Source organism: Myotis brandtii, unplaced genomic scaffold (genome assembly GCF_000412655.1).
Source record: "Myotis brandtii unplaced genomic scaffold, ASM41265v1 scaffold436, whole genome shotgun sequence".
NCBI classification, from domain to species: Eukaryota; Metazoa; Chordata; class Mammalia; order Chiroptera; family Vespertilionidae; genus Myotis; species Myotis brandtii.
The window spans coordinates 3,596,691-3,610,971 of NW_005366679.1; the positions used below are offsets into that span (position 1 = coordinate 3,596,691).

At 39.4% G+C, this 14,281-nt stretch overlaps 1 protein-coding gene across 1 annotated transcript in view; it reads left to right on the forward strand.

Annotated features, from left to right (window-relative positions):
• The window catches only part of LEKR1 (leucine, glutamate and lysine rich 1), a 120,077-nt gene that overhangs the window by 4,444 nt on the left and 101,352 nt on the right, over positions 1–14,281 (forward strand). Inside the window, exon 3 of the mRNA XM_014546239.1 lies at positions 3,187–3,276. Coding sequence (XP_014401725.1) covers positions 3,187–3,276 — 90 coding nt within the window. The remainder of the gene's footprint in view (positions 1–3,186; positions 3,277–14,281) is intronic.

Consider the following 14,281-nt stretch of genomic DNA (forward strand, 5'->3'; position numbering starts at 1 on the left):
AGACAGGGACACATTTCACAGGCCTTCCAGCAGTTTGGCTGGCCTCGCAGTTGGTCTTTGTTTGGAAAAGTCCGTCGCTCAAGAAAGTCTTAGGACAACTCCCGCTTCACCTGACCCTGGCCTGCTCCTTTGGGTGACTCACGCCAGGGGGATAGTTCTGTACGAACCGGCCTGGAAACGGGACGGGAGCTAACGGCCCATCGTGACCCTGGCGTGGGGAAGGGAATCGGAAGTGAACAGTCAAGAACATTGCTGTGTTTTTGACATTTTCCTCGTGACCCTGTTAGAGAGAGAGAGCAGGTTCAGAGACACCTTACATAGCTGCTGCCAGTCATCACCGCACCTCTTGCCAACGGGCAGCCGACACGAGTTTAAAGTGAAAGAATAAAAGGGGCTCATTTGATAAAACATGCAAAGTAATGTAAGGGGAAATTAAAATGAACAAATTTCCCTGCGGCCAAAAGGGAAAGAGACCTTTCCCCTCCCGATGTGGAGAAACTTCTTATTTGTTAATGCTCCCTCTCTTCCTTTAATATGCATGCAAAACTTTTAAAGACCCATCATGTTTTCCTTGAGGACCGGGGAGCCATTTCTTTAAAATGTAAATATCAAGGAAATTAACTCCCCTATTTCCATATCTCCTAGAGTTTTACTTTAGGTGCCTTCTAGCAACCACCTACTTTGTCATAGAGATTTGCATTCCTTAGAACAGATGCAATTAGCTAGAATAGATGGCTACTTGGGTTACCAGGTGATTTTAAATGAACTATTAGAGAGTGTATAGCAAGCTGTATTGAGGACAAGTTACCATTTATCTTGAGAACAAGCGTGTAAGCAGTGGTTCTCAACCTTCTGGCCTTTTAAATACAGTTCCTCATTTTGTGACCCCCAACCATAAAATTATTTTCGCTGCTACTTCATAACTGTAATTTTGCTACTGTTATGAATCGTAATGTAAATATCTGATATGCAGGATGGTCTTGGGCGACCCCTGTGAAAGGGTCGTTCGACCCCCAAAGGGGCCGCAACCCACAGGTTGAGAACCGCTGGCACTGTAATGGATTGTATCTGCTTGGTTGTATAAAAAGTGGGATTTCTTTCTGTCTCTGTAATCTCGTTAGCAGATTGATTGTGATGTGCCTCACAGTCTGGTTAAATGCATATTCAATAATGAAATTGCTATCTGCTACAGAGAGATTTTCTGGGTTAGCAGAATATTTTATTTTTAATTTTCCCTCAATAATCAGAACCTGCCAATTCTTCTCCTTTGGTAGAATAAGACCACAAAGTTGGGATAGATTTACAAACAATCAAGGTTTTAAATCAAAACTGCCTTGTTTACACTGTCACTAGATCCATGCTCTCAAATAATTTTGTGGGTGGAATTTTGTGGGTGGTAATTTAGGAGAAATTCTCCCAATAGAGTTTAATTAAGCTGATGCCATCTTATTTTACTATTGGTGAGTCCATTGTAAAATGGCAGAAATGAGAATAATGAGCCTTTTGTGAATAATGAGCTCTTGCCACATCACGGTGACAGTCTGCCAAACATCACATTATTATGTACTTGGTCATGTGGGCCAATGTTAACTATGTCAGTTAACTTTACCCCACAGCCAGCTGCAGTTAACTTTACCAAACACACACACACACACACACACACACACACACACACACACAAACACTATATTTATATGGGAAGACAGATCATTAATTATTTGCTGTAAACAGCAGCTCATTAAAACAAGGGATTTTATGCTAATGGGATAGGGAGGGAATCCTATTTTCTACCAATAGTTGCATAATTAAAACAAAAAATACTGCTACTATAAAATTTTTTGTCACATACAATTTACCTGCTACCTTGGAAAGGCTGGAGTTGCTATCTCAGACTTCTTGGCCTCTCCTGTCAAAATCTTACCCTGATCAAAAGCAAACCACCTCAGGAGCCTTAACTAATACTCCTCTCCTAGATTGTTCTTTGTCTACAACTGTTGGCCCTTAGGCCTTGTTCCCTGCTGTGGAATTGGGCCTATATCATTTTACTCTGCTGCCCCCCCTCACTCCTTGGGTATATATAAACATCTCTCACTCATGAAATTGGACTGTCTATTCTTCCTCCATATTTGAGAAAGATTAAAAAAACACACAAAACCCAAATGCTCCCATTCTGTGTGGTTTTATGAATGTAGTGATAGAGTGTTATATAGAACTAGAGGCCCAGTGCACAAAATTCATGCACAGGTGGGGTCCCTAGGCCTGGCCGGTGATCAGGGCCTATCGGGACCATCTTGCCCAGTCCCAATCAGGGCCGGGCCAGGCGGGGCCTGCTAGCTGCAGCCGGGGACCACAGGAGGTTTGCTGGCTAGGGGGAGGGACCAGAGGAGGTTGACTGGCTGTGGGAGGTTGGCTGTGGGAGTGCACTGACCACCAGGGGGCAGCTCCTGCTTTGAGCAGCTCCTCTGTTGTTCAGTCTTAACAGTCGCTTAGGCTTTTATATATATGGATTATTTTATTATAAAATGAAAATCTATTAAAAGTAAAATACCTACACAAAAATAATAAAAATGTTAATTTTTAGTTAAAATTGACACTTGGCTTCTCATACTTTGATGTTTCTTCTATTCAGGGCCTGCATATCATATTTAAGCTGATCATATATTTTTTTAAACTACATTCATGTCACAGTTGCTTTTCTTGTCTGCCAAACTAAAATACCATATTTACACATTTTTCTAGTAGCTTTTCAGAAAAAAAAACTTAAAAAATTCTTGAAATAAATGGTTCCATTTAAAATTTTATGATCCTTATTTTGTATTTGCAAAGCAAATAATTAGTATTAAACCACCACAGAAATTACAATTGAACTATTAATTTCTTTTTTTTTTGTTAAGTGTGTATACATTTAAAAATGTTTTAAATTCTTTATTGTGGAAAGTATTGCATATGTCTCTAAAGAAAGAAAATATTTGCAGCTAGTATCAGCAGTCTCTGTAGGTCTTTTCTGTTCTATTGGCCTAATAACTAACTGAGAAAACCCCACTTGTACTGTTTAACACTGATGGAATAAACATCTGTTTAAAGAGTTATCACCATTCTTCTTCCAATACTACCAAGAATTTATATCTCTTAATTTGAATTTTTTTTACATTATTCAATTCTGACTATTGCCATCAATATTTTTAGATTATTTTACTTCAGAGCTCCTTCAGTGTATTTTGGGAAATTATGGATCGTCACGTTCCCATGCATGCGTTACCTGAAGAAATCCAAAAGGTATAATATTATATTGTGTTATTACAAAATAACATTGGAAACATGTGAGCAGGTAGATAATTCTAAAATTTGGGGAAGTGAATTCAGAGGTTCTGTATTTATTTTGGTCAGGGCATCTGTAATGAATTGATGGAGTGGGGAAGGGAATAATCCTAATGGTCAGAATTGTGGAATTCAATTCAGTGCAGAGTATTTGACCTGTGAACAAAGGCAGATATACAGTTTCAGCACAGTATTTGACCAGGTGTTTGTGGAGCCTGATAGTAATATGTAGGTATTTTCTAGCAGCTTTGCAGAAAGAAGTTTTTTTAAAAAAAAAAAAAAAAACTGAAATCAATGAGTCTGTTTAAAATTTTAAATGATCATTAGTCTGTATTTGCAAAACAAATAATTAGTAGTAAACCACCACAGAAATTATAGTTAGCTTTGTAGTTTTTTATGATGCTAAGTTTTGAAGTCTCTCTATATAAGTGTCTATTTCAATTTCACCTTAATTCTTGCACGAGGTACTGTTTTAAGCCTTTTCATATCAGTTCATTTAATCTAGTTAACAATTCTTCAGATTTTCTTGTTCTTCTCCCTGTTAGTTCATATCTGTCCTCAGGCAAACTCATTACTCCTATATTTAGTTTGGCATTGCATATATTATTAACAGTATAATTTTAAAAATATCTTTTTGAAACTGATCGACAAATTGTGAATTAAATCTCAGACCTTAGCTATCATTAATCATTCAGGTTTTTCAGTAAATCTACAGTCAACTCTTAACAGTCTGTTATTTTTTAATTGAAAAATTACAGTCAGCTCTCAGATATGCTTTTATTCTTTGTTCATGTTGCTTTGGGCTTCCTGTTACCATTGATTTAACTTGATGCTTACTGTTACTGTATGTTCTTCAGATTTATATAAACTGCAGCCTTGCAGGAACTGGAAGGGAAGTCCAATTACCAGAAAAGACCTTTTCAACCTCTGCATTTAATTTGCTTTACCTTTCAAGTTAGATGTAAGAGATAGAAAGCACAAAGAGAGCTCAGCTATGCTATGCTTACCTGAGAAATGCTGCTTTTATGTGTTTGTAGACATGGAATGTCCCTCCTCTCTCCCTCAACTGAATTCCTTCCATATACTACCCTGTGTGGTAGAGATGAAAAGAAAACAAAGCCATCTGCAAGAAACAATTCCCATACTTCAGATTCCAGTCATCTGTCAGGAAGAGGATCTATAATGAGATGAAAAAAACAACTCTAAAAGACAGTGTATAATTTAAATGTCATATAAGATAGTAGCTTATAAGAAAGGAGGAGGTAGGGATAGGAATCCCCAAGTATTGGGATAGTCAAGGGAGGAGCTTTATGCAGGAAGTAGAACTGGGGTTGGTCCTTGAAGGCAGAGTATTGCTATAGACAGATAGGCAATAGAGCATGCTAGGCTAAGGGAACAGCTTACTGGTGAGAAAAAGCTGGCCAAGTTAGAGAATGTTTAACAATGTAAATATTTTGAATATATGAGAAAGTATGTATTTATTTTGGCAAGGTTTTTATGAGAGTTGTAGAATGGTTTTTTTTCTATGTTTAAGGTACTTTATAAGTAAATTGTTTAAAGATGCTGAAACCAAGCATTTCATAAATCTGCAGTTATATTCTCAAAGCAGGAATGGCAAGCAGCTGTCCATGCAGTGCAGAGAAGCGGTGAGTCTAGGAGAAGCGCAGCTGCCTAAGGCCCTGGACAAGTGTTCTGATGGTACCTTTGTCCTGCTGAATGTTTAGAATATAAAGTGCAGCTTTGCACTTTTTCAAATCTAAGTTAGATACAGTTCTACAACAAATATTCACCCAGTGCCTATATGTGCCAGGCATTGTTCTGGGTACTTGATTATGAAGCAACCAAAATGTGTACATGCACCCCACAGCCCCTTAAAGCACCGTCTAAGTATAAGTCAGTTATTTGTTTTCCACAACTTCTTAACTATGTTTGATTTATCTAGATTGCCCATAATGTACTTGTTAAATTGTCTAGTGATCAGGCAGTATGTAGTCAGCTTGCATACTTCATTCTATACAGAATCATGTTAAATAGATACAGGGTGGAGCAAAAGTAGGTTTACAGTTGTTCATATGGAAAATAATACAATAATCTATACTAATAAAAGGGTAACATCTTCCAGACATCCGACTTCCTTCTGGACATTTAGGGGGTGACCAGGCTGGCAGGGGGGCAGATAGGGGGTGAATAGGCTGGCAAGCAGAGGCTGTTAGGGGTGATCAGGCAGGCAGGTAGAGTGGTTAGGGATGATCAGGCAGGCACATAGGGTGGTTAGGGGCAATCAGGCAGGCAGGCAGGCAAGTGGTTAGGAGCCAGCGGTCCCGGATTGCGAAACGGGTGTCTGACTGCCGGTTTAGGTTCCATCCCTGCGGCAGTTGGACTTCCCCCGAGGGGTCCTGGATTGGAGAGGGTGCAGGCCGGGCTGAGGGACGCCCCCTGCCCCCTGTGCACAAATTTCGTGCACCGGGCCTCTAGTTAATAAATAATACAAGAATGAACTTTGTTTTATGTACTAACAGCTATAAACTTACTTTTGCCCCCCTGCATATAGCGTATAGTGGTAATAAGAATACTTTGGATTAGAATTATTTACTAACTAGAGGCCCGGTGCATGAAATTCGTGCGGGGGGGGGGGATCCCTCAGCCCACCTGCACCCTCTTGCAATCTGGGACCGCTGGCTCCTAACTGCTCACCTGCCTGCCTGCCTGATTGCCCCTAACCGCTCTCCCCTGCCAGCCTGATCACCCCTAACCACTCTCCCCTGTCGGCCTTATTGCCCCTAACTGCCTCTGCCTTGGCTCCCACCACCGTGGCTTTGTCCAGAAGGATGTCCACAAGGACGTCTGGAAGACATCCGGACTATCTGGTCTAATTAGCATATTACCCTTTTATTAGTATAGATACTTCATTATTAAAATGAAGAAAACAAATTTTTTTTTTCATTGTGGCTTGGAAATTGTGCTCCATTTCTTTATTGGGTAAAAAAAGAACATGAGGTGGGTGGATCAGTGCCCCTACCTTGTTCTTCTGTTAACTTTTTTGGTGTTAGTTTTTATGCTGGTTCTTCTTTCTAGAGAAACCCTTGCTGTGTGTTTCCTTTTTTTCTTCTTTTCTTTCTCTGTTCATGCAAGAAAGGTTAATGTAGAAATCAGGGAAGAGAAGGTGAGGGGAGCCTTTCCTCTTTATTTTTTTCTATACTTTTGCTATGTGATATGGAAATAGGGTGAGTGATAACTTACATGAAAGGTACTTAATAAAGAACATGAAAATGACTGCACTACACTGTGCTATTACTAGTAAAATTGGTAGTAGTAGAAAAGTTGCAAGAAAAATTAGAGGTAGTGGAGCAGATGGCCACCGAAGGGAAAGTATAGAGAAGAATGCTGCTGATGATGATAAGCTATAATTAGAGAAGTCATTACTCGACTAGAAGACTAAAATTGTTAAAATCAGCTACCTCTTGATCTCATCTTTTTAGGGAATCATAGGGAAGCAAGAATAAGGTAATCTTTTGACTTTCATTCCTAGGTCTTTTTGCTTTTTATCACAATTTCTGACTGAGCATAAAATACATCTCAGACTTCTATCTCCCCAGGTGGCACAAAATGTAAAACAGGCCCAAGGGCTGGATAGCAAGACCACATTCATCCCCTTTGCTGCCAGACTCTACAGTTTACTTCTGTATGTACTTAGATCAGATCTTTAAATCTGTTCTCCCTCTAGATTGAGCTGACTCTTAACCTGTCTCTGACCTCTGGAAGCTAGCAGCTTTGCTAGAATGTTCATCCAGCTTTCTGAGAGCAGAATGCACTTGTACTGAGAGTACAGTTCTATGTTTAGGATTTTATTGCCACAATTAAAACACAGATCAGCAAAGTAATAATTCTATATTTCTTCTTCTCTCGAATGTCTACCTATTTTAGAGACATAGGGGACTCCCTTTTTTTAGAAAAAAAGCAGTGAACAACTTTCCTTTTGTCGTTTTTGCCTGGGGACATACACAGAAATCAAAACAACTGCAACAAATGAGTGGAAAAATCAGTTATTTTGCAAAGTAAAACTGATCTCTCTCTGTCTCTCTCTCTATCTCTCTCTCTCTCTCTCTCTCTCTCTCTCTCTCTCTCTGGTGAGAAAATGAACATTTGTAATGGGAATTTAGCTTCAGGGAAGATATTTATTACCGGAGGACACAAAGTAAAATAAAGAGACCAGAGTTGTTTATTTTATAAAACAGAAGTGGTTGGAGAGCGCACTGCTCTTTCTGGGATAACAGTCCGTTTCTCTAGCAGCAACAGCTCATTTTGTCCTGTTTCGGTATAGTAATTTTAGTACTTTGAAACTTTGAAATTTATTCAGAATAACAGTTTTATATTTCCAAGCACAGATTGTCATTGCCAGGAAAAATAAACTTAATTTTCCAGGTCATTTTGGGCCACTGTGGCTAGAGCCAGATTTTGTATTGAGTTAAAATAGAGGGGAAAAAAATGAGAAAATGGTCATAGGATTGTTAACATTATTGTTCTGGAAAAGTAATGATATGTGTATATGTGTGTGGAGGTATGTATGCTGTGTTTTTAAGCAACTGCGGTTTTAAAACCTAACGAGAGAAGAAGCAGGAAGCTGTGTAATTCTTGGAGAGACTATTCACTTGGATATTGTTATCCAAGATAGGTTATTAGGAAAAAGGGTTTTTAAAAAAATGTGACTATGAATCTTGAAACAAATTTGCATTTGTGAACTTACAGTCCAAAATACTTTTGTTGGCTAGCTATGGAAGGTCACAGAGTTTACTAAGGTGGGGTTTCCCAGTGGAAAAGTAGGTATTGGAGGAAATATACTTTGGAAGTATATGTAGATAAACACAGGTGTGTTTATGTATGAAGCCAACATTTCTTGAAGTTGCTCAATAAAATTTGTTTATGGAATAATCTGGTATTTTAGTCCCAGCTTGATTTTTAAAACTTTGCTTATTTTTTTAAATTAAACTTCTTATTTTGAGATCATTGTAGATTCACATGCATTTGTAAGAAATGATACCAAGAGATCCCATGTACTCTTCCCCCAACTTCCCCCAATGGTAAGTAACATTTGGCAAACAATACTACAGTATCACAACCAGGCTATCAATATTGATACAATTAAGATATAAAACAGTTCTGTACAACAAGGATTCCTCCTGTTGACCTTCTGTAGCCACATTCACCTCAACCTCCCCCTTCATACACCTACACCACTCTATCCCCCAGGCCTAATCCATGATCCCTGGCAACCACTGATTTGATCTTTAATAATTTTGTCATTTCAAGAATGTTACATAAATGGAATCATGCAAGATGTAACCTTGTGGGATTAGTTTTTCCACTCTGTAATTCTCTGGAGCTTTATTCAGGTTATTGCATGTATCAATAGTTTATTTCTTTTTATTGCTGAGTAGTATTACATGGTATGAATGTACTACAGTTTATTTAACCTGTTCAACATCTGGGTTTTGTCCAGTTTTTGGCAATTACTTGTAAAGCTGCTATAAATGTTTGCGTATAGGTTTTTATGAGAACATATGTTTTCATTTTCCTGGGATAAATGCCCAAGAGTGCAATTGCTAGCTTGTACAGTAGTTGCATGTTTAGTTTTTTAAAATACTGCCAAACTTTCCAGAAGCTGTACCATTTCACATTCTCACCCGCAATGTATGAATGATCCAGTTTCTCTGCACTTTACCAGCATTTGGCATTGTCATTAGTTTCTGTTTTAGCTTTTCTGATAGTTGTGTAGTGATACCTCACTGTGGTTTTAATTTGCGTTTTTCTAATGATTAATGATGTTGAGTATCTTTCCATGTGCTCATTTGGCATCTGTATAGTCTTTTAGGTGAAATATTTCTTCATGTCTTTTGGCAATTTTTAAATTTGATTTTTTTTTACTGTTGAGTTTTATGAGTTCTTTATATAATCTAGATACTAGTCCTTTGTCAGATATGTGATTTGCAAATATTTCCCCCCAGTTGTGGCTTATCCTTTCATTTTCTTCACAGGGTTTTTGTAGAGAAAAAGTTTTAAATTTTGACGAAGTTTAGGTTATCAGTTTTTCCATCTATGGATTATGCTTTTGGCATCTATACTAATAACAGGGTAATATGCAAATTGGTCAGGATGCCCTTACAGTAACAACTGAACAGCAGGCTGCATGGGGCGACCAGGCCAGCAGGGGCGTTAGTGAGGGATGACCAAACAACCAAACAACAGGCTATGTGGGCGACAAGGACGGCAGGGGGGTTAGTGAGGGACAACAAGGCCTGCACGTGGCGGGGGGCAGTTGGGGGAACCAGGCCGGCAGGCAGGTGAGCAGTTAGGAGCCAGCGCTCCCGGATTGTGAGAGGGATGTCCAACCGCTGGTTTAGGCCTGATACCTGGGATCGGGCCTAAACCAGCAGTCAGACATCCCCCGAGGGGTCCCGGATTGGAAAGGGTGCAGGCTGGGCCGAGGGGACCGCCCCCCCCCCCGTGCATGAATTTCATGCACCGGGCCTCTAGTCAAGTATAAGAACTCTGCTTCATATGGATCCTGAAGATTTTACCCTAGATTTTTTTTTCCTAAAGTCATGTTTTTATGTTTTACACTTAAGTCCATGATTCATTTTGAGTTAATTTTTGTATAGGGTGTAAGGTTTAGGTTGAGGTTCTTTTCTTTAAACTTATGGGTATCCAATTATTCCAGCACTGTTTGTTGAAAGGCTATCTTTTCTTTATTAAATTGCTTTTTCACCTTTTCCAAAAAAGTCAATTTAGTATACTTATATAGATTTATTTATGGGTTCTCTAGTCTATTCCATTGATCTTTTCGTCTATCCTTCTGCCAATACCACACAATATTTATTACTGTAGCATTATATGTCTTGAAATCAGATAAAATGATTCCTCCCACTTTATTCTTATTTTTCAAGATTGTTTTAGCTCTTGTAGTTTCTTTGCCTTTCCATATAATTTGAGAACAATCCTGTCTCTCTATAAAAAAAATCTGGCTGGAATTTTGATAAGACATTAAATGTATATATAAATTGGGGAGAATTGATATCTTCAATATTTTGTGTCTTCCAACCCATAAACACAGTATGAATATGTCTCTCCATTTGTTTAGATCTTTGATTTCATACCATCTGTTTTCAGCGTACAAGTCCTGTACATGTTTTGTTGGATTTATACCTAAGCACTTCATTTTTTGAGCAATTGTAATTTTAATTTCATCATGCACATGTTCATCATTAGTATATAGAACTACAATTGGTTTTTGTATGTTTATCTTGAATCATCGACCTTGCTGAACTTATTAGTTCTAGGAGTTTTATTGTGAACTAGAGGCCCGATGCACGAAATTAGTGCATGGGTAGGGTCCGTAGGCCTGGCCAGCAATCAGGGCCCATCTGTGGGGTGACCAGCAGGGTGATGGGGGGGCCCCCACTGCACCTGCCTTGGTTGGCCTGGGTCTTGCAGGCTGGGGGCAGCTCCTGTGTTGAGCATTTGCCCCTTGGTGGTCAGTGCGTGTCATAACAGTCGTTCCACTGGTGGTTCTGCTGTTCGGTCGATTTGCATATTAGGCTGTTATTATATAGGCCTGGTGCACGAAATTTGTGCACGGGGAGGGGGTTCCCTCAGCCCGGCCTGCACCCTCTTCAATCTGGGACCCCTTGGGGATGTTTGACAGCAGTCGGACATTTGTCTCACGATCCGGTACTGTTGGCTTCTAACCGCTCGCCTGCCTGCCTGCATGATGGCCCCCTAAGCGCTCCCCTGCCAGCCTGATTGACACCTAACTGCTCCCCTGCCAGCCCAATTGCCCACAATTGCCCCCCTGCTGGCCTAGTCACCCACAACTGCCCTCCTCTGCAGGCCTGGTCCCCCCCAACTGCCCACCCCTGCTGGCCTGATCGCCCACAACTGCCCTCCCTTGCCGGCCATCTTGTGGCAGCCATCTTGTAGCAACGTCACGCGAGGGCGTGACACTACCTAGGCTTTTATTATATAGGATAGGATTCCTTGGGATTTTCAGGGTTAACAATCATGTCATCTCAAATAGGGAAAGTTTTGTTTCTTCCTTTCTGATATGTCTGCCCTTTATTTCCTCTTCTTGCCTTATTACTCTGGCTAGAACTTCCAGCATTATGTTGCGTAAGAGCAGAGAGAGTGAGTATCCTTGCTTCGTTCCTTATCTTAGGGGAAAAATCACTCCCTCTTTCACCATTAAGTGTAATGCAGGTGTGGGGGTTTTTATAGATGCTTTTTTACTGAATTGATTTTTAAATTGTGGTACAGCAAGTTGACTTATTGATGACAAAGGATCCTGATGGGCTTATGAAATGGTCAGGTGCTCTGTGTGGCTCAAAAAGTCCACTCTTCTGTCTCAAAATGGTTCTCCCAATCTGAGTGAAATTCTCTAGCCAGACATTCACTGTTTTTGAGTAAAGGCATCTTTGTAATGCAGATCCTCTTGGAAGGGGAAACAGTTTATATTGCTGTTACTGTTTCTTTTCTCCTTAACCAAGCATTGTAAGCATTGGATATGTGGGACAAAAGAGGGAGGAACAATTTTTGGAGCAGAGAATGCCTCAATTGGGCAGCAGGGGGTTACTGGGTGCCTTTTCTAGTTGAAGCACAGACAGGAGTTTTGAAAAGGATTCAAAGCACAATTTAACCTTTTAAAATGTGCATTTTTGTATTAAATAACTATAATTTAAGAAGTACAAATACTGCATTTGAGAAGTTTATTTTAAAATTTATTTTTTAAATGGCTCTGCATTTGCTTAATATACTGCATTTGTTAATGCTCTTCCAAAGTACAGCTTCTAGAAAGCAAAGATATCCTGCTAATAACAGCCATTTTGTCAAGAATGACAGCATGTCATTATTTTACTTACAAAACAAGATGATATAACACCAAGTTATAAGGATGAAGCACAAATTATATTTCACAAAAAATATAACTTTTATTTCATTTGGGAACATAATTATAGTATATCATATCTTCTCAAATTTCACAGAAATGCCCTAAGTAATTAGGCTCTATAGACACCAAGAATTTGAAAGCGTTATTACTTTTTTTTTCCTGTTGCAGTTTTACATACAGAAAAGTATTTACAATTTAATAGCATTGAAAACTTCTGTTTAATATACTTATTTAACATAGTTCACTTAGTGATTCAGGTTGTACTGGCTGAAGTCTGGAAGCTACTCACATGGGCCTAGTATTTTAGAATTTGATTGTCTTGTTTCCTAGATCATAATGATACCATCTTTTGGCTTTCTTTGCTGAACTTTCAGAAGACCTGTTCTATAAAATATTTTACTTCACTTATTTTAGCTTCCCTCCATAATTGCTAGGGTGGAATAACATTCTAATAGCTTTAACAACTGTGAAGTTTATGCTATTTCTGTTTTGTACATCAGGCTGCAAAGAAGCTCCACCCAGCAAGAGTTTTCTTTAGACTAAGGATAGGGTGCTTTGCCAGGAGTAAGGCAAGAACTGTGGTTAATAGGCAAAAGGTTAAGGATGTAGGTGCCTTGGAGTAAGCAATATAATTTTCAAATTGGTGAGAAGGAACCAAAACTCACAATGGGCAAAGGGATTGCAAAAAAATATCCATCTGCTCTGAATTAGTTTAGGTCTCTTGATGTGGATGAGTTATATTCCTTTGAATGGGATTGCAGAACCACTCTAGGTGATCTTTGAGGATACACAGAGAGTAAGAGGATAACATACAAATGCTATTCAATGTATAAAACAACCATAAGCTATAACCAGTGAACTCAATTTCAATTTCAGGCAGGATTCCAAATATACTATCAAAGGGTGATTTTTGAGGATGTATTAGAGAACTAATAAAATTGGGCCAATTTTATGTTCATTAAGAGAACCAGAAGGTAGACTTTGCTCTATTTCATTTTGTGTAGAGTTACTAGATCCAGGGACAGTAGCAGGCATTAAATATATGGACCTTTTGAAGGCATTTGACAAATTTTGTCAATATTCTTGAAGATAATAAGAATACATATAGGCTGCTTACAAAGATAATTGGGTAATTGAATAACAAGTTGAAGAGTTATACCCAAAATATGCTGAGTAATGGGTCAGCATCAACCATGGAGATAGATATGATGTGGACTTCTATCCTCAACTTGGTCATAGTCAACATTTTTTATCCATGAATTCTAGAGTTACTAGGTCCAGGAACTGGAGTAGCCACAGAATATATGGACTTTATGAAGGCATATGACAAATTTTGTCATAATATTCCTGAAGACAATATGAATAAATGTAGGCTGGTTGCAAAGATAATTGGGTAGTTAGCCCTAAAGGTTTCCTAAATGTCTGTGTCTTCAACACTTACAGGCCTATTTGGATCATTCCCAGCTTAGGGCTTAGTTCTTCTGGGTGTGATGTCCAATCCTCTTCCACCTGCCAGCCCTGGGTAGGGTGGGTGAACGGAGGGCGTTTAGTCACATTACCACATAGAACAGCCAGGACTGTGGAAGGTAGATCTGTAAGAAAGCTGGAAAGGAGTGGATTGGTATATTCAGTATAACGAGACATGGTTTTGCACTGCAGTATTTTTAAATAAGGGCTTTATTTAACATAAAAGACAGATAAAGAATATAATCTATACTAATAAAAGGGTAATATGCTAATTAGACCGGACTTCCTTCCAGACAAAGCCATGGTGGTGGGGCCAAGGCAGAGGCAGTTAGGGGTGATCAGGCCAGCAGGGGAGAGCAGTTAGGGGGATCAGGTTGGTGGGGGAGACCATTTAGGGGCATCAGGCTGGCAGGGGAGGCAGTTAGGGGAATCAGACTGGCAGGGGAGAGCAGTTAGGGGGATCAGGCTGGCAGGCAGGCAAGCTGTTAAGAGCCAGTGGTCCCAGATTGCGAGAAGGATGGCCGACTGCCGGTTTAGGCCCAATCCCACAGGAATCGG